Here is a 14549-nt window from a genome sequence, read left to right on the forward strand (position 1 = left end):
ATGCCTCCGGAGTCAGGTTCAAAGTCACCGTCAAGACATGTCTGTACATGCCCGGCCTTGCCCAGGGATACGAGACAGAAATGAGGTTGGCACTAGATTGTTCGCCGTGCATATAAATATGGCGCAGGTGAATACAGAAGTAGAGTTACCCAATAAGTTGAAGCCTCACCCACGATACTCCGTGCGGTGAAGTATGGCCTGTTTGGCCCCAAAATAGAGCATTGAGACCGCGTGCGAATTAATAACTGAATTGTCAGAGTTTGGCGCTATACCGTCGAGTGCGACATATTTCTATTAAGTCAGTAATAGTCTATTTGTGTATAGTGTATCGTGCGGCTAAAGTTCTACAGTGACCAGCATCACCAACGCTTCCTCGTATCAGCTAGAGTGCTTATCCAGGCTGGGCTGCTTTCATGGCGCTTTCACTCGAGGAGACCTAGACGAGAACCGTGTGGACATGTACACTGGATTAATCTACCCGACGACTACATAGCCCTTTGCGGCTGGATTATATTTGTTTTGGTCCTGTGATTTATGGAGCGGAGAATCGCCGACGCCTACACGTGTTGGATTTACCCTGTGAGGAGACCAGTCGAGTCTGCGCCTCAGAGAGCCTGAGGCCGGCTAGCTTTCTTCACTGTGGAGCTACAGTCTACGGAGAACAGCTGTATTCGTCTGTGGATCAAGAGACTATTGCACCGTCTCCTGTACTTGGAGTCTCCTTAGTCATCGTTGACCAGACTCTCTACTACCGACAGATCCTCTACCCCTGCTGGCTTACAACCGGGGGGACCCTTCCAGTATCTCCCGCTATATATTACTAGTGTACCATAGATATAATTCCCTAAGATTCAGGTTGTATAATTACCTCCTGCGTAACCAGAGAATGGACATTCATTATTGATTTGCCTACGCACATTCCTTTGCCTTATAAGCGCATCCAAAGTAAAATACAGAGAAGTATATTATGTACCTTTTGCTGCAATAAATACTTGATTACACCTTTGTGTGGAACCGATTCATTGTGGGAAGTGTTCATCATATTTATATATCATGTACTGTATGGCCAGTAATTAAAGTACATAAAGCGGTAGTGGTTTAATGATACCATACTTATCAATACAGTCAGGGAATTGTACCCCTCAGTTACACATGATGTATTCTTAATCTTACTAATAGGCTACATAAAAGCCTAAGAACAGTTTAATAAACCAATCATATGGCGAATCGACATGGGTTTAATGCGTACACCCCCCTCCCCCCCAGTATCCACCCCCCTCCCCCCCTGTAGAGGACGAGACGTGCGGTGACCGGAAGCCCGCTCTTCGTCAGCGCGTCGTAGCCGCCCCCCTCCACCACCAGGAGTCTGATTCCCAAATCAGCCAATGCCCGCAGTGCAACACTCCAATTCAGCCATTGGGTGGACCCAAATCAAATCAGCCAATGGAAGCGAGGGTCCTCAGCAAATCAGCCAATGGAAGCGAGGGTCCTCACCCCGCTGGGTCCTCAGCCCGCTGGGTCCTCAGCCCGCCGGGAGACGTGGTGCTGCAGCTAGATGCATCTCTCCAGCCTGGCTCTGCGGCTCTGCAGATACCCCCTATTGTTTGAGGCGGGACTTCGGGGCTTGTACTCGGTTTGACTGTGCGTGGGCGGGGCGTCGGGACGTTGGGCTTGCGGCTCTGCAGATATCCCCTATTGCCATTTGCCGCCTACAAGCCAACTAGGGGTGGAGCTGTGCGTAAAACCAGGAACGCGTTCTACCTTGAAGCCCAGCTTCCGGGTCGTCAGAAGAAGAAGAAGAAGAAGCTGCTTCACTTCACTTCACTTGCTGAAAGCAGGAACTAGTCGAGTCGCTACACTTTGGTAACATAATGAGTCAAACACAACCACTTCTAGGAGTCAACAACATATTCTGAGGAAGGGGAACGTGCTGTCCGAATACAGGTATCGTGTGTCTATAATGTCGTCTTTAATAAACGTTGAACGTGTCATCACGCTTCAAGGTGTGTAGGCTATATATTGGTTATTATTATTTATGGTAACGCGGCTAGCAGATGGTACACGACACAGAGAGCTAACGTTACATAACGTGGTTTATTAAATACATGTGTTTATTAGCCCCACAGCCAAGCTACACTGTTGCTAATTCTAACGGGTTAGTTAGCCATTATGGCCACGTAACTACTGTGTGTTACGCCATCATAGCTAACTATTAACTAAATAAAGCTGAGAGGGGTTTTTGTTTCAAGATACATTTGCCTGAATAGCGGACGTGTCGTGTCTTTTATTATCCAACACAACACTGTCGTTGTGGCCAAACTGTCTCTCCACTAATTCCGTCTTTTTACTTGTGTGTTTTTTCTTTTTACAGATTTACAAAATGTCAGATTCAGACTCAGATGAGTTCGTGGTCGTGGACTGTCCCAACGCCGGGAACAACACTACATCCGGACATGTGAGTTTTTATTATTAAATGTGTGCTAAACTAAGTCATGTGATTGTATTGATTGATAACTTTAAACATCACAAACAAGACTAAAAGTATTGCTCTGGTCTGCAATGCATCCCCTTTTAACAATTGTGTGTATTGAGCTGTACTGTATTGTACTCATTCTGCAATCTGTTAATAAAGTTTTCAATCAATCACTGTGTAGTTCTGGAAGTAAATGGCTCATGGAACAGTGATTTGAATATTTGCCTTGTCATTAACTTAACCCTGCGCATCACCAAGCCTTTTGTCAGTCATACTGAAACTCAACATACCAGTAAGTCTAGATTCCACTACAACAGGCGGGTCCCATCACGCGAGTATCGCCATGAATATATATACCACTGCGCTGGCTTTAGGAAGTTTGAACTGCCATTCATAAAACTGATTGACAACTTTATTAACAGATGCATGGGTACAGTACAGCTCAATACTAACAACTGCTAAGAGGAAAAGAAAAAGACTTTCATCTTGTTTTACATAAGGGACCTCCATTTTCAATTCATCAAGACATTTATGCCATACAAATGTATTACGGTACATTTAAAAAAAAATATATATATACATCCGAAGACCACCCGCATTTCATTGTATACTTGTATGCCGTGACAAATAAAACTCTTGACTTGGAGGGGAAGAAACTGTACATTGGAAGGGGTTGGGTGGGGTGGGGGTTGACATTTACCTGGGGCCAGTTTCTAATTGCAGCCACTCGTAGGTGCTCTTTGAGAGCGGTTTTGAAGGAGGATAGGGATTCACATTCCTGTACGGCTGTGGGTAGGGCTTTCCACATTGTTGTGGCATAATTGCGAAACGTGTTTAGTCCCTTGTTTGAGCCGAATCTGGGTTGAACATGATTTGTGGAGCTCCCTCTCGTGTCGTGGACTGCACTGACCTTTTTTTTTTTTTTTAACTTTGACCAGTCAGCTGGTTCTTTTTAGCGTTTATTGCTTTTTCATCGCACTCATACTTGGTCAAGTTCGACCGACAGAAGCAGGCTGAAAGGGTTCAGATGGGGGGGAAGACACTCTGGGAAAGGCACGGCTGCCGTCCGGGATTCGAACGCGCTCAGCCCCAGATCCGCGCCAGCGCGGTTGTCCACGGCGCTGAATAGCACTCGCGGTACGTGGTGAGCTACTGGAGCTCCCCTGCACTGACCTTTTAGGAAGTATTGCGACAGGTACATGGGTATCTTAGTGGTGCAGCAGCGCAATACTTGGATAACCTAAGTGGGGAACAACCAGGAGATCACTGCAACTCACACAAGTTGGAGAACTATTTCTCTCTCTCTTGCTCTCTCACACACACACACACACACACACACACACACACACACACACACACACATGTGATTGGTGGAGGCGGGACCCTTACAAAAAACTGTTGTTGCTAATCATTGACACATGCTAGCCTGTAATAATCCCCGCCAGAAAAATCGACTTTGCATTTGATATATTGCAAATATATGGCCATCACACACACTGTGTATGATCAGGGCTGAAGTTGAATAAAAGATTGTATTCTTTTCAATCTGACATTACAAAAAAACTGAAAATCCATCAAAAGCAGTGTTGTTGCTAATCATACATATTATGCTAGCCTGTTTTTTAACAATAATTTGTGATGCCATCACAAACACTGGCATTTAAAGGGTACAAATAAAAAAAATGCCTTCACCAGAATGCAGGAAATGAAGTCTTTGTAACAAACAAAATCCTGGTGGGGGACCCCCTGCTTAAAAAGTGGCCTCACTTGGGCTATATTTTGCACTATATTTCCTGGCCTGAATGATTTCCCCAGTCCGGCCCTGGTTAAAAGCCTCCAATGCTTATTAGTGTGTGATTGTCAAAATGGGCAGGGGTAAGGTGGTTTTTAGGAGTAAGACCAATCAGTAGTCTGACCAGTTTGTTTTGTGATGTTTGCAGCTAGAGCTGCCGCGATTACCGCATTACCGCGGTATCGCTGTTACATCACGCCCACCGCAAGAGTAGGCTGAATACCGCGTCACGGTCACCGCTGTTTTTTTTTTATAATAATAAAGCACCCTTCTCTCGTTGGGCCTGCGGCTCTGCAGATATACCCTACTCCTCTATCGAGGTTCCAAGCGACCCTATTGGGTACCAGAAAAGTCATGTGAAACATTGCAGACCACTGATTGGTCAGAAGAGAGACGCGTCACACGATGGATCGTCTTGCAGTGCTTTTACTTCCTGAATCTCAGCCATTGATCAGAGCTCAGTCACAACACGGCTAATATACGTTAGCTCCCACCGGAGACCGGAGTGGATTACCGACGTACCATCTAGGGCTGTCTTAAATGCTTCGAAGCTTCGAATGTTCGATTTGATGGCACAAGCTAAGAACATTAAAAAAAAAATCGAAGTTTAAAAAAAAAAAAAAAAAATCAATTTTTTTTTTACTTCGATTTGTGTGTGTGAACTACCCATCCCAGTTAGGACAGCCGAATCCCGTCCAATCTTTCGCCGTCGACTAAAGACTCACTTCTTCAACCATTATCTGAAATGATAATTAAAAAAAAAAAAAAAAATCTAACCGTGACTAACCTTACTGTCATGCACTTGTCCTAATAAACTAACCTACACTGTAACACGCAACACTTTGATGAACATTGTTACTCAGCTGATAGAGTTGTACCCTTCTTGCTGTCTTGTCGTACAGAACTTGTAAGTCGCTTTGGATAAAAGCGTCAGCTAAATGACTAAATGTAAGTGTGTGTGTAGGTGTGTGTGTGTGCGCGCTATAAACTATTTTGAATAAACAAAATAGGAAATAAAATGTAGAAATGCATGCAATACATAAATAAATATGAATCTCCATATATGAAATATAACATTTAGATAAGGTGCTACTGAGATGTTTTGGTGAGTTCTTTGTTTTTTTGTGGAAGTTGCCCTTCCATGAACATTCACTGATAATTGGTCTGTAGTGGAGTCTACAAGGTCTACATTGCCGGACCATGTAGAATCCGGACCTTGTAGACTGACATAATTCTGTGCATAGTTTAGTCTACACAGGCCATATTTCAAATAATCAAAATCTTACTTCATTCATCTTAAACATTCTTGATTTGGGGGATTGGTAGTTCCCATGAAATCTGAAGTTGTTCAAACGACAACAGCGATCCACCTTGAATTAAATCACACAGCCGAGTGAAACCTTGTTGGATGCGTCAGTCACGAAAGGGGCTACTTAATTAATTAATCCAACCCACTTTATTTATAGAGCATATTTAAAAACAACAACGTTTACGAAAGTGCTGTACAAGTCCCACAACATAAGATAAAAAAAAAATATTACAAAATTTTCTTTAAAAAAATTTTTTTATTTTTTTTCCGGAAGCTTCGAATTAAAATCGAAGCTCGGCCCCGAAGCTTCGATTGCCAAAAAAAGCTTCGAAGGTCAGCCCTAGTACCATCGCTCCTCAGGGAACGAGGCATAATGATTTTACTGCAATGAAATGTTATAATAAAAGCCCTTCGTTCTATACACTTGTCTGATTGAAAACTTTATTAACAGACCGCAGAATGGGTACAACTCTGCACGCTCTGAGCAAAGAAAGGAACTGAGATATGAATTGAGTAACGCTTGCCTTGTTATGGTCCGGTAAATACGAACGTGTAACTATATAACGTAATGCCACAAAACGAATGCCTTTGTAATCATAAGTAGTAACGTTATAATAATAATAAGAAGAAAGGGTCGGGGGGGTAACCGGCGGGCGCTGCCCTGCCCGCGACACAGAGGGGATACTTCGAATCCGTGTTTCACTTTTAACGAATGCGTGCTTGCCGAATCCCAAACAATATTCATGCTGCGAAGTCATCCTCTAAAGATAGACATTTAGACTAGAGGCAGGCTATAGGCTATAAAGAGTAGACTACAAAAAAAATGCATTCAAACTTTTTTTTTGTGTGTGTGTGCGGTAATAACCGCAGCGGTAGGAAATATTTCGCAAATGTGTGCGGTAAGGAAAACATCAATACCGCGGCAGCTCTATTTGCAGCCTTGTTTTTAGGGCCTTTGAGGTGCTTTGGTACCATGAGGTGCATGCATAGTCTTAGTACCCTTGAATGAGGCCTCCTGTTAGTCTTCAAGGTATTCTTCATTCATAAAGCTGCTGTGATGTCATGTGGGGACTGGGGAGTCCACAATGCAACACTCACTACTTCTATGGTCACAGGCAGCCTGCTGTAATGCGGACGCCTTCTAGCCACTACCATTCTGTCTTTGGCAAGCCATACCATTGCCCTAGCACAGCGGTTCTCAAACTACGGGTCGCGTGACCCAAAGTGGGGGTGTGGGTAGGTGAAAGTGACGAAATATGCCTCATTTTATAAATGTGTATTGATAACATAGTGCTGTAATAATCTTCTAATAACATGATCAAGTTCAACAACGTGTGCTTTTATTTTGATATTCCTTAATCCCAAAATGAAATTACGTGATACATTATGTGTGGGGTCGCCAAAAACATTCCTAAATAAAATGAGGTTGTGGTATAAAAAAGTTTGAGAACCCTAGCATATTGCATTGATTGAGTATGACTGAAATTGCATTGACCATACTGGAGCAAGAAACGGAGGGAAAGTATAGAAGACAATTAGTGATGCACCGATGTGAAAATTGTGGCCGATACCGATAACCGATATTAATATTGCTGTTCTGGCCGATACCGATATTTACCGATGTCGATATCTCTGTATAGAAAACACTTTTTTATGATAATCAAATAAAGAGCTATTTTCCAAAACGCATATTTTTTTTACTTTTGTAACTTATTTTCAGAAATGACTGATATTTTGAAACTATTTAAGGCCAAAACATGTAAAAAAAAAAAGAAAAAAAAACGTTTTTTTTTTTTTTTTTTTTTTAATATATATCGGATATCGGCCCCATCTTGATATCGGACCGATACCGATGTGTAAAAAAACGGCCATATCGGCCGATATTATATCGGCGGCCGATATATCGTGCATCACTAAAGACAATGCTGCTGTAAATACTGCCACATCGTCTGGTTGTTGCTAGCTAGCTTGCTAACAGTGTTTCCCCTATATGCATTCAGCAGCGGCGCTCTGAATTAAAAAAATTATAATGTTTTTTTTTTTTTTTTTTTGTCATTTCATTTGGGCTGTGGGGGGTGCTTAACACTTTCACTGCCCAAGTGTAATTTCTTATTAGTCCCTTGAATGCCCACATCCACTCCAATGTTAACGTTAATATCGCCTAATCTGTTTTAAATTATGGCCTATTATGTGTCTAATCTGCCCGTCGCTTATCAAAGATTCATTATTTATGAATCGTTTTCAAATAAACGCTAGATGATCGATAGTATATGTGTACGCATGCACGCTCGTGCCGCCAGTTGAAAATCGATTCTCCTATTTCCTGACCGCGAGCAGAGTCAAACAGCCTATCACCATAATCACATAAAAGCTTATATATCCGTGAAAACGGGTCTGATTATCCTAATACTGATAACATAAGATTCCTTACCTGAGATCAGATGGTATCCAAATGGATTATTCCAATTCCTGATCGCCATTCGAAAAAATCGCTCATTTGATTGATCCATCGTGTATATTATTACAGTAAAACACATATTCCCCGCGGCTCCAGAGTGAAGCTGGAGACCCCGGTTACATGAGCAAGAAGTAGGCCTGCCGCGATAAGCAATAAATCGATTAATTGCCGCGATAATTAAAATGAATGCAATGATTTTGACGGGCGCGATTAATTGCTATTTGCGCGTTTGTTTTAATGAGGCGGAACCAGTGCCCCTTGTCAGTCACTGTCCGTGTTGGGAGGCGGGCCGCTGGCTTTACTACAGCACAGCACAGGAGCTCCGTGGGGCAACACCACATAGCTTAACTACATTTCTCAATAGTGTTGCTCCTTTTAACCAAGTAGCGTTATTTGTAGTGTAACGTTAGAATAACACAGAATAACGTTAATACAATTACATGCATCATTGTTTACAATGAACGGGTGGGGCTAGTCAAAGGACTGGAGACGGGGACAAGTTAAACATGAATTAATTTATTATAACAGGTCGTTTTCTAGTCGTGCTGCAGTGCCTACGCACCACAGCTATTCTATTATAATACTGCTTTGACGCTTCCTCCTCATCGTTGATTGCCTGTAGTAGCTGCATCTAACGTTAGTAGCTAACGTTAAAACTAAAAAACACAGAACCGGACGAGTCAAGTTGTCGGCTAGGATAATCGCAACAATACTTCCGGTCCGGTCGGTGGGCTTCAAAATAAAAGTCTTAAACACCGGAAAAGACGGAGCGGTGGGCTTCAAAATAAAAGTTTTGGGAAATAAATGTCTCAAAAAAATTCTCTAACCGGTCGCAATAATATCGCTTATCGCGATATTTTCGGGGGCAATTAATCGCCCAGCAAAATGTGTTATCGTGGCAGGCCTAGCGAGAAGTAAAATGTGGAGTGCGGTTCCCCCCCCCCATTTCATTGAGTCCAATCCAAAAGGGTGATTTACCATCTGGGAGACGATAGGGGGTGCTTTTTTCACATCTGAGCGCCTGGGGTGACTGGATCTCCAACGGTAGACTCGCTTGATGCAATATGATTTCAGATCGCTAATAAAATAAAACGAATAAAACGAATATTCTCGTGATGGGCATTCAACTAGAGAAATCTCTGGTGTGGCATTTCAAACCTTTATTTATACTCGTGAAAGCACTGAGGTTTCTCTCATTTACAGTGACGAGTTAACAAAGGACACAAATATCATAACGGTTAATAATTACAATGAATTACAATTACTACAATGATGGATTAAAAACAATTACATGATTCAGTACATAGGTCAAGTGCAATGCCTTTAAACTCCATGAATGACGGGAATGCTCCAAGCTTTAGAGTCTTTTGCAGGGTATTCCATGTGTATGGAGCATCGTAGGAGAAGGCAGACTTTCCAAGCTCAGACCGAACTCGAGGCACCCTGAGCACAAGCCGATCATTCAAACGAGTTTGGTAGGTGACAGCACTCCAGACCAACAAAGATGTAATATAAGGTGGAAGTTTGCCAATAATTGCTTTGTAGATAAAGATACCCATGATAACTACGTCGCAACGAGAGAGATGGCCAGCCTACCCTCTCATACAAAATACAATGGTGAGTATCATATTTGTCACCCGTAATAAATCTTAGGGCGGAGTGGTTGGCGGAATCCAAAGGCCTTAATGTAGACGCAGACGCATGCCTGTAAATTACATCACCATAGTCCAATATTGACAAAAAAACAGCCTGTACAATTCTTTTCCTACAGAACATAGGAAAACTAGCGCGGTTACGGTACAAGAAACCAATCTTTTGCCGTAATTTTGTAGCTAGGTTATCTATATGGAATTTAAAAGAAAGTTTATCATCCAGCCATATACCAAGATATTTATACTCACTAACTCTTTCAATATACAAACCATTTGCTGTTGTTAGGTGTAGCAGCATGTCATAATCTATAACCCTGGCTCTAGAAAACATCATAGACTTGGTTTTACTAGCATTAAGCACTAACTTGAGCTTAGCTAGAGCATTTTGGAGTGTCAAACGCAAGCTGCAGGTTCACAATAGCTTCCTGAACAGTATCCGCAATGCAGTAGACAACTGTATCATCTGCATAAAGATGAGCCTGACAACCTGCTAGTGCTGAAAGACTAGAAACAATATCATTAATATAGATTGTAAAGAGGACCGGCCCCAATACCGAACCCTGTGGTACACCCTTAGACAATGGCAGGAAATCAGATTGAAAGTTACCTGAATTCACAGATTGACACCTTGAAGATAAATAGTCCTGAAACCAAGCACAAGCGGCTTTATCCAGGCCAATGCTAGCTAGACTATTCCAAAGCAAGTGATGGTCTACTGCAGGGGTCAGCAACCTTTTTGACATGGAGTGCCTGTTTGAAATATAGTTGTAACTAGTGTGCCTCAACAATATTCCATGCATCGTAATTTTTTTTTCTCATAATTATCATTTTAATGATAATTTTTACATTATTACATCATTATTGTTATTGTTATTATTAACAATATTATTATGATGGTTGTATCAACCCTAAATCTGAGTTGGGGGGGGGGGGGGGGGGCGGGGAATGCAATGCAGACAAACAGCTGCATACAGTGCGACCATTTCACTCACATTTGCCCATTCATTTTTGGACAAATCACACACCATCAGTGTGTGTACTGTACGTATGCTGTCATAGCTCCACCTACAGGCCTAATGGAGAACACCAGGAGAACACCAGGATGTGAATGGAGGGTGAATGTGAGGTATATCGTGTAAATAAGTTTTGATTGATCGCAAGACTACACTGTAAAAAAAAATGTATTAGTTACCAGAACTTAAAAATATTGAGTTCAGTTACTGTGCATTAAGGTTTTCAGTTTTCAATCCATAATAAGTTAACAGAAAAATAAGTACACAACCACATTATTTCAACCTAATAAAACTATGTTTATTGTCATTGTTTTAAGAACACAAGTTGACTTGGTAATACTCACATTTTGAGTAAAAAAATGGCTTTTAACATGTGCAATGTTCAATGAAATAGAAAAATAAATAATACAATTTGTTGATTAATCCCACTGGTCACAATGGTTACCGTAATAATGTTTTTGTTATAAGGCTCTGCAAATGTTACTGAATGATGTAGCAATGTATTTCCAGCTAAATTGAAATAATAAACAAATAAAGGGTCTCTATTAAATATGTGGAAGTAAAAAGAACCTGTGGGAGGATTTCAACAAGATAAATGCGACAACAGTGCAAAATAGTTCACTATAATATTTCAAAAAAAAAAATGGATTTTTTTTTTTTTTTTTATTAGTGCTACCCCCTGTGCCTATGCAAATGCCCCCGCGTGCCTATGCAGGCACGCATGCCTAGGGTTGCCTACCCCTGGTCTACTGTATCAAACGCCTTTGAGAGGTCTACAAAGAGAACTGCACAATGCTTCCCATTGTCCAGGGCTGAAATAATGTCATTAGTGACCAAAGTAACCGCTGTAATGGTACTATGATTTGCTCTGAAACCTGATTGGTGAGTACTTAGCACTGAGCAACTTGAGAAAAAGGTTTTTAATTAAGATAAGATAAGATATTCCTTTATTGATCCCCTTGGGGAAATTCAGGCATCATAGCAGCATGGGGGGGAGGGGGGGAGGGGTACAGATAGTAAAACAACACAGTATACAGGTAGTAAAGGACAACACAGGCAGTGTAAACAAATTGATCAATGTGGTCAATATAATTTACTATCTGACTAGCTGAGGAATATTCACATTATTCACAGTGTCACATAAGGTGCAGTATGCATGAGGTAGTGTTATAATTTACTATCTACTGAGTATACATTAATCAAAGTACCAGGGTAGTCTACGTTGTCCCCCTTGGGTTCCTATAAGTCCCAGGTCAATGTCTGGTAGCAGTCGCTGTCGCTGCCCCCTGTTGTGGGGCCTGGAGGCTGCTAGTCGCTGCCCACTGTTGTGGAGCCTGATGGCCGCTGGTATGAAGGACTGTCCGAGGCGGTTAGTTGAGTGTCGGGGGGGAATGAGTCTGTGGCTGAACGAGCTTCTCATCTTGACTAGCTCGTCGTAGAGGGGGTGGTAGGGGTTCTCCATGATGGCATCCAGCTTCCTTATCATCCCCCTCTCTACCATCACCTCAAGTCTAGGTAGCTCGACTCCCACCACGGAGCTAGCCTTCCTCACCAGCTTGTTGAGCTTGTTGGTGTCCCTTGAGTTGATGTAGCCTCCCCAGCATGCCACAGCATAGAAGAGGATGCTGGCCACAACAGACTGGTAAAAAGACTGCAGCAGTTTGTTGCACACATTGAAGGACCTGAGTCTCCTCAGGAAGAACAGCCTGCTCTGTCCCTTCCTGTAGAGGGCCTCTGTGTTGTCCGACCAGTCCAGTTTATTGTTCAGGTGTACCCCAAGGAACTTGTATGAGTCCACCATCTCCACATCCACCCCTCGGATGGAGATGGGAATCGGGGGGGGCCTCTTCTTGCCCCTCCGGAAGTCCACCACCAGCTCCTTGGTCTTACTGGTGTTGAGTTGGAGGTGGTTGCTGTCGCTCCACCCCACGAAGCTCTCCACCAGGGCTCTGTACTCCTCCTCATCATCGTCGGTGATGTAGCTTACGATGGAGGAGTCGTCTGAGAACTTCTGCAGGTGGCACCCGCTGGAGTTGCGGCAGAAGTCTGAGGTGTAGAGGGTGAAGAGGAAGGGTGACAGCACAGTTCCCTGGGGGGCGCCGGTGTTGCTCACCAGTACGTCAGACTGACTGTCCTTTAGTCTGACGTACTGTGGCCTCTCAGTGAGGTAGTCCTTGATCCAGGCCACCAAGCCGTGCTCCAGCTGCATCGCAGAGAGCTCCTCCGCTAGCAGTGACTGCTGGATGGTGTTGAAGGCGCTGGAGAAATCAAAGAACATAATCCTCACTGAGCTGCGCGGCTTCTCCAGGTGCGTGTACGCTCTGTGGAGCATGTAGATGATGGCATCCTCCACCCCGATGTTTGCCTGGTATGCAAACTGCAGGGGGTCGAGGGAGTCACGCACCAGGGGCTTGAGGTGTTGCAGGACCAGTCTCTCAAACGTCTTCATGACGTGTGACGTCAGAGCGACTGGCCTGTAGTCGTTGGGGGTGCTGGGACGTCCCTTCTTGGGCACCGGGACAATGCAGGAGGTCTTCCAGAGCTGGGGCACCCTCTCCAGCCTCAGGGAGAGGTTGAAAAGATGCTGGAGCGGTGCTGCCAGCTGCTCTGCACATACCTTGAGCACCCTGGGATTAGTGTTGTCCGGTCCTCTGGCCTTGTTTACATTAATTCTGGAGAGCTGCCTACTGACCTGACTGGTTGTGATCGTCAGGGTTGGGGGTGGTGGGCAGTCTGCTGGTGTTGGGGGTGGGGTGCCGTTGCTGATGGGTGTGGGTGGGTGGGGGGTGGGGGGGCTGCTTTGTAGGTGTGATCTGGTGCTGGTGTCAATTGGTTGTTTACCAAGGTCTCCAGTGCTTTGGCTAGGCATGATAATTTGGAGATAGGACGATAGTTATCCATCTTATCCCTATCCCCCCCTTTATGCAAGGGGAGCACCTTGGCAGATTTCCACACTTGCGGGACTATGCCAGATGCAATAGAAAGGTTAAAGATGTGTGACAATGGCTCACAAATGACAGGGGCTGCCAGTTTTATAAAAAAAATAGTCTAAATTGTCCACACCAGTAGAACACTTAGGGTCTATGGATTGCAAGATATTGAGTTTCACTAGATGAAAATGGCTGGAAGGAAAATGTAGGTACACACGAGGCATGATCGAAGATTGGGCTAGGGTCAGAGTCAACATCCAGTGGAGCCAGCCCAGTAGACAACCTGTCAAATAAGGTCCCAGCCTCAATGAAGTGTTTATTGAAAGCAAGACAAATTTCCTGAGGATCCGAGATTTTACAATCAGCCACATTAATACACAATGGCAATGTAGCAGGGTTATTTTGACAGGTTTACTGCACCCCAGAATTTAGTTGGGTTATAGTAGGAATTCGAGACTAAGTCTAAAAAGTAGGGGTGTAACGGTACGCGGATACGTACTGTACCGCGTCAATGTGGTCCTCCGGTACAGTACGGGCTGTGCACCGTACGATTGCAACGGTGCGGAACCTTTTTTTGCGGAACTTAAATCCCCCCGGCCCCACGTAATTTATCAACAACACTGCGGTCTGCTGTGAGCATTATAAAACAAACGTGTGTTTAACCGACCGTGAATTAAAGTGTCAATGCTGTTTGTCATTTTAACAGCAGATACTTTCTTAAATGCCATCCCCCCAACAGAGCAGTGTGACGGGGAGCTCTGATGGGTTCGCTTGCTGGTGTTAGCATAGCCGAAGAGCTAGTTTTAGCTTAACGTTACCTTGGCTAAAGTTGGGACTATTCATAATCCAGCAATAATGGCTGCAGACCTGCAAGCAAAGTACAGCAAGTTGGGAAAGGAGTATTCCAACGTAAATCACATTT

General features: G+C 43.5%; 1 protein-coding gene across 2 annotated transcripts in view; it reads left to right on the top strand.

Annotated features, from left to right (window-relative positions):
• Positions 1-1834: 1834 nt before the first annotated feature.
• ttc3 (tetratricopeptide repeat domain 3) overlaps positions 1835-14549 on the top strand; it is a 121725-nt gene continuing 109010 nt past the window's right edge. For both annotated transcript variants that reach the window (XM_084319648.1, XM_084319649.1), the window contains exons 1-2: positions 1835-1944; positions 2372-2455. In XM_084319648.1, coding sequence (XP_084175774.1) covers positions 2381-2455 — 75 coding nt within the window. In that variant the 5' untranslated portion in view covers positions 1835-1944; positions 2372-2380. The remainder of the gene's footprint in view (positions 1945-2371; positions 2456-14549) is intronic.

Source organism: Notolepis coatsorum, assembly GCF_963971535.1.
Source record: "Notolepis coatsorum genome assembly, chromosome: 8".
NCBI lineage: Eukaryota > Metazoa > Chordata > Actinopteri > Aulopiformes > Paralepididae > Notolepis > Notolepis coatsorum.